The 13,583-nt window shown below is 46.9% G+C and overlaps 1 protein-coding gene across 3 annotated transcripts; it reads right to left on the bottom strand.

The window, feature by feature from the left end:
* Positions 1 to 385: 385 nt before the first annotated feature.
* On the bottom strand, positions 386 to 9,217 carry HIC1 (HIC ZBTB transcriptional repressor 1). Of its 3 annotated transcripts, none has more exons than XM_077294488.1 (2): positions 9,086 to 9,217; positions 386 to 4,188 (listed from the first exon to the last, which is right to left on the bottom strand). In XM_077294488.1, the coding sequence occupies exons 1-2, from the start codon at positions 9,108 to 9,110 to the stop codon at positions 2,261 to 2,263; spliced, it is 1,953 nt and encodes a 650-aa protein (XP_077150603.1). In that variant the 5' UTR covers positions 9,111 to 9,217; the 3' UTR covers positions 386 to 2,260. The 3 variants fall into 3 exon arrangements, with proteins under 3 accessions (XP_077150603.1, XP_077150602.1, XP_077150601.1); XM_077294487.1 differs by lacking the exon at positions 9,086 to 9,217 and adding an exon at positions 7,760 to 7,911; XM_077294486.1 differs by lacking the exon at positions 9,086 to 9,217 and adding an exon at positions 5,124 to 5,279.
* Between the last annotated feature and the right edge of the window lie 4,366 nt (positions 9,218 to 13,583).

The following is a 13,583-nucleotide window of genomic DNA, read 5'->3' as shown; positions in this document are numbered from 1 at the left end:
GTTACTCCCCATGAAATGATGACAATACTCTTTCGAAGTACAGTCTAATAGTTTTCCTGAAATAAGCCAACTTGATAAAATAAGTTCTATAAGTATAAGAAGTCCTTGTGAGCCCTCAGAAAATACAAGAACTGATGGGATCAAGGATCATCTGCTCTGGCTTTTCCCAGCTGTAATAAGTAAGTAACATACAACCATGGACATGTTCCAGTAATTGGTTCCAGGTGAAGCAGGAGCAGAACATGGTGACACTGACCATGATTTCTGCTAACAGTCCTGGAACTTTATTAACTCTTCTATTGACCTCTTTGAGAAGAAGGTAATGAGAAGTCTACAGGAGGTGACACCTAAGGAGATATCATACATAAGCATATCTGACACAGTGTGGTATTCATATGTTTATTTCAGGTTGTGATCTTGTTTTGTGGTATCTGTTCGTCACCAGTATAACATTCATCAATATGTGACACAGTGACTGACTGAATAATACAAAGCATAGTCCGCCATCCTAGTAGGCTTCACACTGTGATCTGTGAGAACAAGACACCAAAGGCAGAAAACCAATGTCAGCTCAGCAGCTGTGGGACTACTTCTGTGTAATGCCATGGATTGTGAGCCTCTGGTTATTGTAGACATATGCAGGTACCCACATCTTCACAGTTGGCACATAATATAATACATTGGATGATTGCCTATCTACAGTCAGCACATGAACTTGCACATAAACAGTCTTTGCCCCCCTCCCATTAGTGGTTATTGTGTTGGCTCCTACAGGAGAGCAGGCTTTGGTCTCAGCATAAGGCACTGTACCAAGAAGGTTGGGGTTGATTTGGTTTTGATACTGCTCCAATGTAATAATGTCTTTGGTGTGGGGTTCGGGTAGTGGAGGCAATGGGGGATTGCACATGTAATAAAGCTTAGATGCTCAGCTCCTGATTCTGGAAACCTGAGCTTATTGCTGTAAAGCACTGCAGGAGACGTTAACTCCTGCCCAACCGGAGGATTGCTGGTCTTACAACAAACATACTAGGCATCAAGTGGTATAATGGTTAAGGCACAATGGTCTCCAAGAGACCTCATTACAATACAAAAATATTCATATAATACACTGTGCAGACAGCACAAATCAGTATTCCCGCATCACACACGGACCCAGAGCCTAGTTGCTTTGGACCCCCAATAATGTGAGGGTGAGGAAGAGTGTGGAAATAATGGCTGGGAAGGGAGGTGTCATTTCTAGGAAGTAAACACCCACACTTCACATCTGTAGTGGGTGTGAGTGGGCCTATGAGGCGATTCACAGTGCCCCAACCTGGCAGGCAACATCCCTCTGCTCTACTTCAGGTGACCATTATGACTGGTCAATCATGAAGTGCCACATCCCATGTCACAGGATCATTGTGCTCCCCATCACTTGGCAGACATGAGCTACTTGTCTCCTGGCTTCTAGTGACAGTAGACTGGGGATGGTTGGCTCAGGATCTGAAATGCATTGTTGTGGCTCAGTGAAGGCGTTTTGGTTGCATAATAGCCAGACTGTTGAGTCATGTTTGTTCTTCAGAAATGGACACATGAAGACTAGAGTCATCTGTGGCTGCTCTGCACTCATAGGAAGTCAGGGTCTTTTACCAACATATTTCATAGAGTGATTAGCATTGCAGATGAAGCACAACTTGTTCTAAACATCCCCAATCCATTGTCACTAATGCAAGTCAAGGGCAGCTAATACGCACATTGCTAGTTATTGCTATTAGTCTGTCTAGTGATTCTGGGAAAGCCTCTTCACATCTTTACAGGGCATTCAATATTGCATAGCTACTGTACACTTGGGAAATACTGATTTCTGCATCTGATTGTCCTTACAATACAAAAAAATTACAATATTCTATATAAACGTCCACTATTCATAGGTCAATAAGCAGCAACTCTCACCACTACCTTGGGCAGAGGAAAGGTTGTCTACATGGTGGAGGGATTTTCTTTTCTGGTTCCTGTGGGATATGGCACCAGAGCCTTTGCACAGGTCCCTCTGAAAGTGCTTCCCCAATGTGACAACTCTGCCTGGTCACTTAGTGATTCACGGGATCAAGCTGTCACTTTAGTCTTTGGCAATCATTGTTTGGAAGCCCAGAATCTGTAGCCAAGCAATGGGCATTGCACGGTGATCACTGGGAAAAAAATTGTCTGTATGGTCCATGTTGGTGCACGCTTTTGATACTGAGTCACTTTTGATTTTTAGCCCCAGAAGTAAAGGAGGTTGTTAAGGAGAAGAGAACCTTTCAATGATCCTATCAGTGCCCAGGAGCTGACTTTGAGTTAAGACCTCAGCAGCCTTTTCTTGGGTTAGTCCAAACTGTTCTGCTGTGAATTTAGCCAAAGGGTATAGGCTCTCTATAGTTTTTGGATCATTGAGAAAGTGTGAGGTCTGGGACAGGATTTCAGCTGCTTTCTCTTGTTTAAGGCCTAGATGATCTGCAGTGAACTTGGCCATAGCATAGACACTGTCAGAAAAATCCAGCTTGGGCTTTCCATCTGGTCCAGTGGTGTGCATTTTCATGTGGCTAATGAGGTTTCTCTGCTGAGCAAACTTTCCCCCACATACTTGACATTCATAGGGTTTTTCCCCAGAATGGATCCTCATGTGCTCTGTCAGACGATACTGTCTGGTGAAACGCATCCCACAAGCATCACAGGCAAATGGTTTGAGCCCAAGGTGGCTTCTCATGTGACGGGTCATTGTTCCTCTTTGGGTGAACTTCTTTCCACAAATACTACATGGGTAAGGACGAGTGAGCCAGTGAGTCTTCTCATGCTGACGTAAGGTGGCTGGGTCTTTGTAGGACTTCTCACAGGAGGAGCACCTATAGGGCCTGATTATGTCCCCCAAACTTTGACTGGTCTTTTCTAGAAAAGGCACTGGAGGTTCCATGATATCCTTGTGGTACAGTTCATCTTCATTGTGAGCTTCCACATGGGCATTGAGTTGCTCACTGCTAGGGAAACCTTTCCCACAGGGAATACAGACATACAGGTTGTCTCCATAGCTCTCTGGATCATACAGGTGGTTACAATGGTATCTCTCAAGGTTGGAAGAAGGAGAGGGATCCCCACTGCTGCCAGTCTCCTCACTGGTACTTTTGTCATCGTCTGGCTCGTTACTCTCAATGCTGGGATATCTAGGCTGCTGAGATAAAGGTGAACTCTCCCCTTTCTCCTCTCTGTCCAAGTCTTTCTCTCGATCACTTTCATCCACATAATTTCCAATTGGCTCAGGCTTCATCCAGTCAAACATCATATCACGACTCTCATTCCTAAGGTGACTGTTAGAAATGCTGTTTCTAAAGGGTTCAGGGTGTGGGACTGGTGGGGTGCTGGCCAGCTTTGGATACCCATGGTTTTGGTCTTTGTAAGAGTTGCTGTTGGTCAGAACACTGGCACTAATTGGAGGGCTGTCTGTTCTGCCTGGTATGGGAGGATCCCTGGGTTCAGGTCCATCTGAATGAAGCTGATTAGATGGTCGGCTTGGGCTTTTCTTAGAAAGGTCTAGTCCACACAAGGGAGAGCAATGCCTTTCTGGTGGGCACAGCCCATGCTGGTGTAACTGGTTCCCCTGAGATATAGAGGCATAAAGCTCTCCACAGTGTGTGTTAATGGGGTTCACTGGTTCTCCAGGTGGTATATCTACTGCTCTTGGAGTTGAATTAAAACATGATTGGATGACTGGGGTTGTAGCTCTCAGCCCCCTTCCAAGACTCCCATAACCTGGATAACCTGTTGTCCTTACATGGCAGTATTTTCCGTTTCTCTTCAGCTTCTTCTTGCACAGAGATACCAGGTCAGCGATCTGAAGGTAGCTGGCAGCTGCCAGCACAGCCCCAAAGAGCTGCTCACTAGTTGGCTCACCATCTCCCAATCTTCCCGTGTAAATGAAGTCTAGGATAATTCTGAAGATGCTGGGGCTGACCATTTCGTGGTCGAGGTTGATCAAGTTATCGTGGACAACCAGTGATTTCAAGTAGACACTGCTAGCAGCTAAAATGTTCTTATGTGCCCGGAACAGGGCGTTCTGTACCACAATGATCACATCGCACAGGAAACCTTTAGTCCTCTGGCTGTTGAGCTGCAGGAGAAGTTGTCTGGAATGACTTGGTACCTCCATGGCATCCAGCATCGTGTTCAGTTGTCCACCTTCAGAAACACAGACAAGTCATCATTAGTCACAGCTGTGGGCATTACCTGCTTACTAAGCATGAGACAGGGGGACCAGTGTTTATTAAAGGTGGGCACAAGTCTCAGTAGGTTGCTCCACTGATCCGAATATCTGTGATTAAGCCATAGTTCTCCAGGTTCTATAAGGAACAAATACTAGAACCTCAGGACTCAATCTATAAGGGAGGTTGTGGAGAAACTTGTAGTCCCACAATTGCAGACAGTGTAAAAATATGGAGCAGCTCTAAGTTATCTAATATGTGACCATCGTGATTAATATATGTATTTTACAATGTACCCCTGACATTTACATTGTAGCTCCGAATATTTATCCCCAGTATTTTCTGCAGAATAAGGTAATAAAGAGTGATCTTGTGGCCAGGAAAGACAACGGCTCAAACTAACAACCCTGTCCGTATCGTACCCGCACCTCCAGACACGATGTAACGGGCAAAGTTAGCTGGCATTCGTTATAAATGGCTGAATCATGTATTCAATCCTCCTGATACAGGACAGCACAACACTGCAATCCATCACGACACAACCACACCTGCCGTGCACCCCAGTCACACAGTGAATATGTGTACGTGCGAGATCTGTGTGCGTATCGCAGCCGTCATCCGTATCTGCGCTCCCCCCTCTGGAAATGAAAGAGTTAAAAAAACAACCCACCGCACACAGGTATATCTGTATCTGCGCCCCCCCCCCCCCCCCCCCCCCCGACTTCATTGGTGTGTTCCTTTAACTCTTGTCTTTCCAGAGTTGCTTAGAAGGAGCATTGCCAGTACATAATTCCGCTGGAGAACATGAGGCAAGCAGAAGGAAAGGAGTGTTGGAGGGGCTTCATAGGCATGAGTGTGTGGGGGGCAATGCTGCTGAAAAGTCTGACTGTGAGGGGAGAAGCAGTGGAGTACCTGGCTGAGAGGAGGCAGCATGCAGAATGACAGAGACTCTGCTGTCAGTGGTAGAAAGTAATCGCGGAGCTTCCCAACCTTTCCTCCTCATCATGGTGTCCGATGCCTTGTGCCACCTGGACTCCTATACATACTGCTTTTATCCCCTGCACATGTGGGGCTGGGGGTGGCTACAATCCCTCGTAGGCATTAATACAATGACATCATCAGCTCAGATGAGGAACCAGCAGCTTCCCATCACCCCACCTTCCTGTAGCCTGACAGGTGATCCCCCCACAGAAATAGCTCAGTATACCCATTTGTCACCTCCCCACCTTATACATGAATATGTCTGTGTCCTAGTCCTATCTAAAAAAGAAAAGCAGGCGGCGCTCCAATAAACTGTGCAAAAATGAGGACTTTTATTAGCGACATTTCGGTCCATACACAGGACCTTTATCAAGCGTATTTATCTACCTTTCTTGCAACCACACTCTAATTGGTGCTGCTTTATCTTTTTTTTATATATATAATTAGCTATTTCTCCATACATACATCCATAATATAAGAATTCCCTTCGCTTTCGTTTTGGCCCCTAAGTTTTGGCTGCAGTTTCTGACAATTTGCTACTAGAAAATAATAATTTGCATCTAAATGTTGTCACTTACTCAGCTCCTTTCACATTATAATTAGGTGCTAAAAAGTTTTAGCTGGGGTATAATCCCAGCTATGTTATTACACACAGGGAGGGATTCCCAACGTTGGGAGTAGAGGTTGGGTGTGATCCCCTGCCGTGCACAGGTGGATTTATGGCTGGGATCACTATTAGTAATCTGCTCTGATTTATTGATCTGATAAGGAAGAGAAAAGCAGGAAAAGTGAGAATGCAGGGAAACAATACACGATTAATAATCTCTATTAGGAGGCAGAATCACCTTCTGGTCTCATACATCACAAAATTGTACATTTTACGCATCATCCTGAATATACACAACATGGACAGTGAGAGGAAACGATCAAGTGGAGGTGAATTTTTCATGACACTATTAACAACCATGATCTGACCCCAGGATTACATTTTATAATTTTTTTTATTAGGTAGAATTTTCTAAAACAATATTTTAATTACTTTCATACATAAAAAATCTACTTTTTCGTAAAGATGAAAATTCCAATAATCATAATCTAATTTTCTACCTATTAACGTAATAAATAAAATCATTAGTTCACATATTGAGATAAGTTTTAATGGTCTAATTACTCACAGGATTAAACCTGTCCTCCCTTTATGACATACTATAGTATTTAAAGATGTGAATATTTAACAGGACATAAATATTAATTTAGTATTTTCGTATTTTCGTATTTTTTTCTCTTCCTTTTCTAATTATTATTATTTTTTTTTTTTGCAATCGAAGTCTCATCAGTTCTAAACCCGAGGTGACTTTCACCAGCGAAAACTTTGTTGCTATTTTTACTGTTACATTAATTGTTTACAAAATTGTATGAAATTATTTGTAAACACAAATTTGTATCTTTTTTGTGTTCCATTTGTCTGACTGGTACAAAGATCTATATTTGTAGGTTTAGCTTATTTTTGTTACTTGTTTTACATAAGTATGCTTTTTTTTATTTGTCCTGGAGCCACAAATTAACGTGCTCAAAATAAATTAATTATTAATATTGTTATTTTTAGTAGTAGTAATAATAATTAATTACTGGAACTAGATGAACATTTGTATTTTTTTTCAACCGTATAATGTGGGTTGAACTAGATGGACTTACAGTCTTCCTTCAACCTTAATAACTATGTAACTATGTAACTATGTAAATGTAACTAATTAATATAATAATAAATTAATATTTGTATCACTCGTTATCATTTTTTTTTCTCCATTTTCTTCTTGTTTCTGCCCAGATTATTGTATTTCCAATAACTGATATTTACGCAATAATTCTAACAGCATTTTCCACTTTTCCTACCATATTTCTATGGAATTCCACTTCCTTACACGCAGTACAATAGGATCGATCTAATAATAGCAGTCAGTTGGGTGACATGGGAATTATCCTCATCATTAGTGGTATTAATACTATTAGTATATGCTGCCTTTATACAGAGGTCGCCGGCATTAACTCCTTCCACGCTGTGGCCGGGCTGCATTATGAGAAGCAGCTGCTCTATACTGGGGCGGTGACTGCCCGGATTGTGCCCGGTGGTGGCACTTCTGCAGCCCTGATATAGCGCTCTGACAGTGGGCACAGACAGGTGATGGGTTGGTGGCACCATCGGATTCTGTGCCCTGCATGGGTGGCACTGACACATCTGGCGGCGGGTGGCATTCACATATCCCCGGCCAATGATGATCGTCCCATCCCCTGTAGTCTGCTCGGGTTTAGCGATGATATTGATGCTGTCGTGACATCAGTCGTGGGTCCCTGCCAGGTGATGGCACCAATTAATGATGTGATATAACTGGCAGCGATTTACATTCATTCACTCAGAGCTTCGCACAGACTTGAGCTATTGTGACTTTTCTAGAGGCGTTGATGCCACCCTGTGCCCCATGCCACCCTGTGCCCCATGCCACCCTGTGCCACCACCCCAGCAGGATGTGCCCCCTGTATCCCCCAGATGTGGCCACTGACCCCATTACCTGGCCGCCCAGCGGAGTCCACACAGCTGATCTCTGAGTGAGTGACCATCCCCGGCTGTGGCCGCTGCCAGCCTCCCCGCCGTGCCCTCCGCCAGCAGTGCCCGCCGCCGGGATGTGGGGAGATAATGGAGCCTCTGTGCGGAGCTGTTAGCGCCCCATGTGATGTGGAGCTATATTAAACTACAAGGTAAACTCCAGGGCAGGAACTTCAAGTGACCCCAACGTGAACTTCACACACAGCGAAACTGCTTCTTAAAGAGACAGTGCGCTGTTTCCTACTGGTGTCATAGGATGGAGGAGTCCCCCAGGACCAGAACCAGCACATTATTAACCCACTCAGCGATATACTGGGAGATCCCCTTCTCTGCCACCAAATACACCAGGGCGATCACTACAGATCCCAGAGATCCATCATCCACATCTGTCCGACTTCACTCCAGACCAGGACACATGAAACCGCATCCATCCTAAAGTGAAGACGGTTCAGTCTGATAGCACAGCCCTGTATAACGCATGCCTCCAATTGTCTGTGTACGATCTGTTATTTACAATCTCATCCATACAATCTGTGTACGATCTGTCATTTACAGTCTCATCCATACAATCTGTGTACGATCTGTCATTTACAGTCTCATCCATACAATCTGTGTACGATCTGTCATTTACAGTCTCATCCATACAATCTGTGTACGATCTGTCATTTACAGTTTCATCCATACAATCTGTGTACGATCTGCCATCCATACAATCTCATGCATACAATCTGTGTGTACTTGACACATCCCTACAATCTCATGCATTCGCTCTGTAGGATACGTTGTATCCAACCCTCATTCATTCAATCAATCCCATTCATGCGATGTCAGGACCCCCTCCATCAGATGTGATGCAGCTAGAAGGGGTCTTGAGCAATCAGGTCTTCCTCTGCTAGTGACATTCACCCCTGACTTGCTGGAGGACTGATTGGACATAAGTACAGTGTTAGATATACTAATGAATAATGATGTATATATAAGGTCAAATAACCTAATAATGACCGTGTAAAGAACTAAGCACTCGCCCCCCGTCCCCTCGTGCCATGTCCTGGCAGTGCCCCCAGATGGGCAGCAGCTCTGGCGTCACAGACACGTCAGCAAAGTGACAGATGTCACAACTTGGGGATAGGAAACTTATAAGATCCCCCTAGGATGGCACAAGGCGACCCCGGACTGTGGGCACCTGGGGCAGAGGACGGGACCTCCTGACACACTAACCAGAGCATAGAGGGGCTCAGCTGTGATAACATGGCATTAGGTGGTCCAGGCTGGCATACAGGCTAGAGCATACCTTGGGGGTCCTCTCTGAAACCCATTCCCCGCTGGAGATGTTCCCAGGAAGGTGTTGTCCTGGCCAGTAGTGCCGGCTCCTCTCCTCCCGGCTCTCTGGTCCTGCTGCTGTGCTGCTCCTTCCTCTGCTCTCACACTGCCACCTTGTGCTCAGCAGCCGGGCTCTGCCCTATTATAACACTGTGCGCACAGACTCTGCCCTGTGAGGGGCCGGGGAGGACCCTGTGCGCGGTGTGTGCGGCGCCTCCTCTGCTCACACTGCCCGGTGAGTGCCCGGCGACGGCAGGTCAGTGCTCAGCCCGGCCGCCAGGGTCAGTGCGCCGTCCTCCCGGCATGTCTGTGCTCAGCCCGACCCGGGTCAGTGCGCCGTCCTCCGGGCCGGTCAGTAATCAGCCCGGCAGCTTAGAGTGGCCCGGCCAGGGTCAGTGCTCTGTACTCCCGGCAGGTTAGTGTTCATCCTGGCAGGTTAGCGTTCATCCTGGCCCGGGTCAATGCGCCGTCCTCCTGGCAGGTTAGCGTTCATCCTGGCCCGGGTCAATGCGCCGTCCTCCTGGCAGGTTAGCGTTCATCCTGGCCCGGGTCAATGCGTCGTCCTCCTGGCAGGTTAGTGTTCATCCTGGCCCGGGTCAGTGCGCCGTCCTCCTGGCAGGTTAGCGTTCATCGTGGCTCGGGTCAGTGCGCCGTCCACCTGGCAGGTTAGTGTTCATCCTGGCCCGGGTCAATGCGCCGTCCTCCTGGCAGGTTAGTGTTCATCCTGGCAGGTTAGCATTCATCCTGGCCCGGGTCAATGCGCCGTCCTCCTGGCAGGTTAGCGTTCATCCTGGCCCGGGTCAATGCGCCGTCCTCCTGGCAGGTTAGCGTTCATCCTGGCCCGGGTCAGTGCGCCGTCCTCCTGGCAGGTTAGTGTTCATCCTGGCCCGGGTCAGTGCGCCGTCCTCCTGGCAGGTTAGCGTTCATCGTGGCCCGGGTCAGTGCGCCGTCCTCCTGGCAGGTTAGCATTCATCCTGGCCCAGGTCAATGCGCCATCCTCCTGGCAGGTTAGCGTTCATCCTGGCCCGGGTCAATGCGCAATCCTCCTGGCAGGTTAGTGTTCATCGTGGCCTGGGTCAGTGTGCCGTCCTCCTGGCAGGTTAGCGTTCATCCTGGCCCGGGTCAATGCGCCGTCCTCCTGGCAGGTTAGTGTTCATCATGGCCCGGGTCAGTGCGCTGTCCTCCTGGCAGGTTAGTGTTCATCCTGGCCCGGGTCAGTGCGCCGTCCTCCTGGCAGGTTAGTGTTCATCCTGGCCCGGGTCAATGCGCCGTACTCCTGGCAGGTTAGTGTTCATCCTGGCCCGGGTCAATGCGCCGTACTCCTGGCAGGTTAGCGTTCATCGTGGCCTGGGTCAGTGTGCCGTCCTCCTGGCAGGTTAGCGTTCATCCTGGCCCGGGTCAATGCGCCGTACTCCTGGCAGGTTAGTGTTCATCCTGGCCCGGGTCAGTGCGCCGTCCTCCTGGCAGGTTAGTGTTCATCCTGGCCCGGGTCAATGCGCCGTACTCCTGGCAGGTTAGTGTTCATCCTGGCCCGGGTCAATGCGCCGTACTCCTGGCAGGTTAGTGTTCATCCTGGCCCGGGTCAATGCGCCGTACTCCTGGCAGGTTAGCGTTCATCATGGCCTGGGTCAATGCGCTGTCCTCCCGGCAGGTCTGGCGGTCTCGATAGCTGCTCTTCACAGATGCGTAATATCAGTGCCGCGGACACCCCTCTGTAGGAGACCCTCATCATCACCTGACAAGTAGTAATGTTTGGGAGTCCTCCACTACAGGGGTAACATGTTACTAGCGCCCATCTATCACTCTCTACAGATATTACAGATATCTATAGTGTGCAGAGCCTCCAACATATGGACCAAACCTCTTCAATAAATCCGCAAAAATAGAAGCAGCAGTGGAGCGATCTGATGTAAAAGGTACCAGTCCTGTTTATTCTTAGACCCACAGCAAGTCCTGGTTCCATACACTGAGAAAGGTTCAGGCACCTGGACCAATAGTTGCCACATGGGCCAGTAATAGCCCAGTACTGCTTTGCATTAAATGGCTGGAGTGCTGCTTCCAAGTTATGGATCTAACAGAAGAAAATGACAGAACTCCCATCTCAAAAAGGTGAAAAAACGTATTTACTACAAGCTACGTGGGCACAACGTTTCGTCTCTGGCAATGAATCTTTTTCATTGTAATAGCCAAATGTTGTGTTCATGACTTTGGCATAAATCATATTGTATCTATGTATCTGGGGTCATTCACAGGACTGTATTTTTGGTCCCAGTGCTATAAATTAAAAAAACAGACCCATGCTGTTCTATGGGGCAGTGCAGATGAACGATGAATATGCGTGTGATCGCATCAAGGACTCATTTCTTTCATAAATTGGATAAGAAAAAAATCGTACGCCATACGGAGCCACGGAATAACCTCTGATTAATAGGAATACAATTGCAATTCTGTAACATAGGAAACTGTAAATGACTAATAGCTGCTGCTGTAAAAAACGGGTTGTATATGGACAGCGCACGGGGGACAAGTGAGAATGCAGTCGTCCCACTTTTCTGGATGAAAATCAGCCTGATTTTTTTCATACTGTAGTGTGACTCCAGGACCTGTCTGTCTGTCTACAAACCAAAGAAAGCAGCACTTCAGAGCAATATGAAATTAAAAGACAATTATTTTATTTATCCATAGCAATGAGCCAATAAAATCCTATTTTTTGTGTTTCAAATCTTTTTTTTGATATTTGTACAAGATTTTGGAACCAGGACCCCGAGTCTTGCTCTTACATCTTGGATACACAGTGCTGTTCTACTTTTTATTTTTAAAATGTACCCCAAATATCTAGGTTTATACATTATGCACATACAGTATATGTCAATCTATGTCTGGCGTGCACAGTCTTTTCTCATCCGAGGGCCACATTATCACGTTGAATCACTCCTATGGGCACAATAGGGGCGGTATTACTACCTATAGAGACATTTCTGGCATATCAGAAGTGAATGCTCTAAATGCATGATAGAGAGTAATCTAGAGAGTGGAACCTGCACATCTGGGAAGAATGGGGGTCCCTTTTCCTTTTCACTCTCAGCAGTTAATAGAGGGGAAGGTTATATGCAGTGGCGTATCACCAATGGTGGCAGGCTACACAGCTGCTATGGGGCCAGTGAGGACTATTGAGAGAGCATTACAGTATATGGAGGACTATGGGGAGTGCACAATTCTGTATGGAGGATTATGGGGAGTGCATTATACTGTATGAAGGACAATGGAGCAGGGGCGGACATACTGCATGTGCAGCCGGGGCCCGGAGGTGAAGGGGGGCCCCTGCATGTTGGCTAACATTGAGGGCAATCTGGCCTGTTTATCCGGCCCTGAGGGTATGTGCACATGTAGGAATTTTCTGCACAAAATCCGCATCTCCTGGCAAAATCCGCAGCCGCAGATTTGCCGCGGATTTTGTGCGGATTTTCTGCGGATTTTGCCACTGCGGATTTTTTACATGGAGGAGTGCAGAAACGCTGCAGATCACCACAAAAGAAGTGACATGCACTTCTTTGAAATCTGCACAGCTTTTTTTTTTTCCATTGACTAACATTGTACTGTACATCACAGTGCGGATCTGCAGCGTTTCTGGGCGGAAAAATCCGCTGCGGATCCGCAGCAAATCCGCATCGTGTGCACATAGCCTGAGGCTTCGGGGGGACCCTGGCCAGATTGCCCTCATGTGTGGTGAGCAGGGAGTGATCTCTGCAGCTCCGCTGCCTACAGAAGAAAATGGCAGTGGAGCTGAGGGATCTGTCCGTCGCTTCCTGACTGACACAGAAGCGCGGCTGGATGACCTCAGTATTCAGCGCGCTTCTGTGTCAGAGAGAGGAAGCTGTGAGTGGTGTGTGTGTGTCTGCCAGGGAATGTGCGGAGTGGGTGTGTGTGTGTGTCTGCTGGGGAATGTGCAGAGTGGCTGTGTGTGTGCAGGGCCGGTTTTAGGCAAAGTGGGGCCCTGGGCAAAATTTATAATGGGGCCCCAAATGCTAATATATTGAACATCACACAGAAGCATTTCGGTTGTATTTACATGAGCTGAGTTCAGGCCGCTAAATGAGTTTGATCGACAATACTGAAGTCGTTCAATGCTTGTTTCCCAGCCTCTTTCCACTGTCTGAGAAAAAATTATGGGGACAGAACGATCACTAATAGATCACTAACAGATCACCATACAGTATCATGTTATCAGCGGCACATCTACAGTTTACACCGGCGATGTGCTGCTGAGAACAATGATTGTTTTTGCCGTAACAAAAATCTGAATATGCAGCATTTTACTTGTTTAGTATAATACACCCCATATTCCTCCATATATTATAATGTGCACCACAGTCCTCCATATAGTATAATACACTCCCTATAGTCCTCCATATGTTAAAATACACTGCTCAGCCCTCCACATAGTATAATATACTCTTCATAGTCCTCCA

This window comes from Ranitomeya variabilis, chromosome 3, assembly GCF_051348905.1.
Source record: "Ranitomeya variabilis isolate aRanVar5 chromosome 3, aRanVar5.hap1, whole genome shotgun sequence".
In the NCBI taxonomy this organism is placed as follows: Eukaryota; Metazoa; Chordata; class Amphibia; order Anura; family Dendrobatidae; genus Ranitomeya; species Ranitomeya variabilis.
This window is presented reverse-complemented; position numbering and strand designations above follow the sequence as displayed.

Excerpts from the sequence above, each read along its gene's own strand:
- HIC1 (XM_077294486.1), bottom strand. The coding sequence starts at position 5,217 with ATGATGAGGAGGAAAGGTTGGGAAGCTCCGCGATTACTTTCTACCACT. Across the intron at positions 4,189-5,123 it reads TGCTGCCTCCTCTCAGCCAG|GTGGACAACTGAACACGATG; the intron begins GTACTCCACTGC and ends GTGTTTCTGAAG.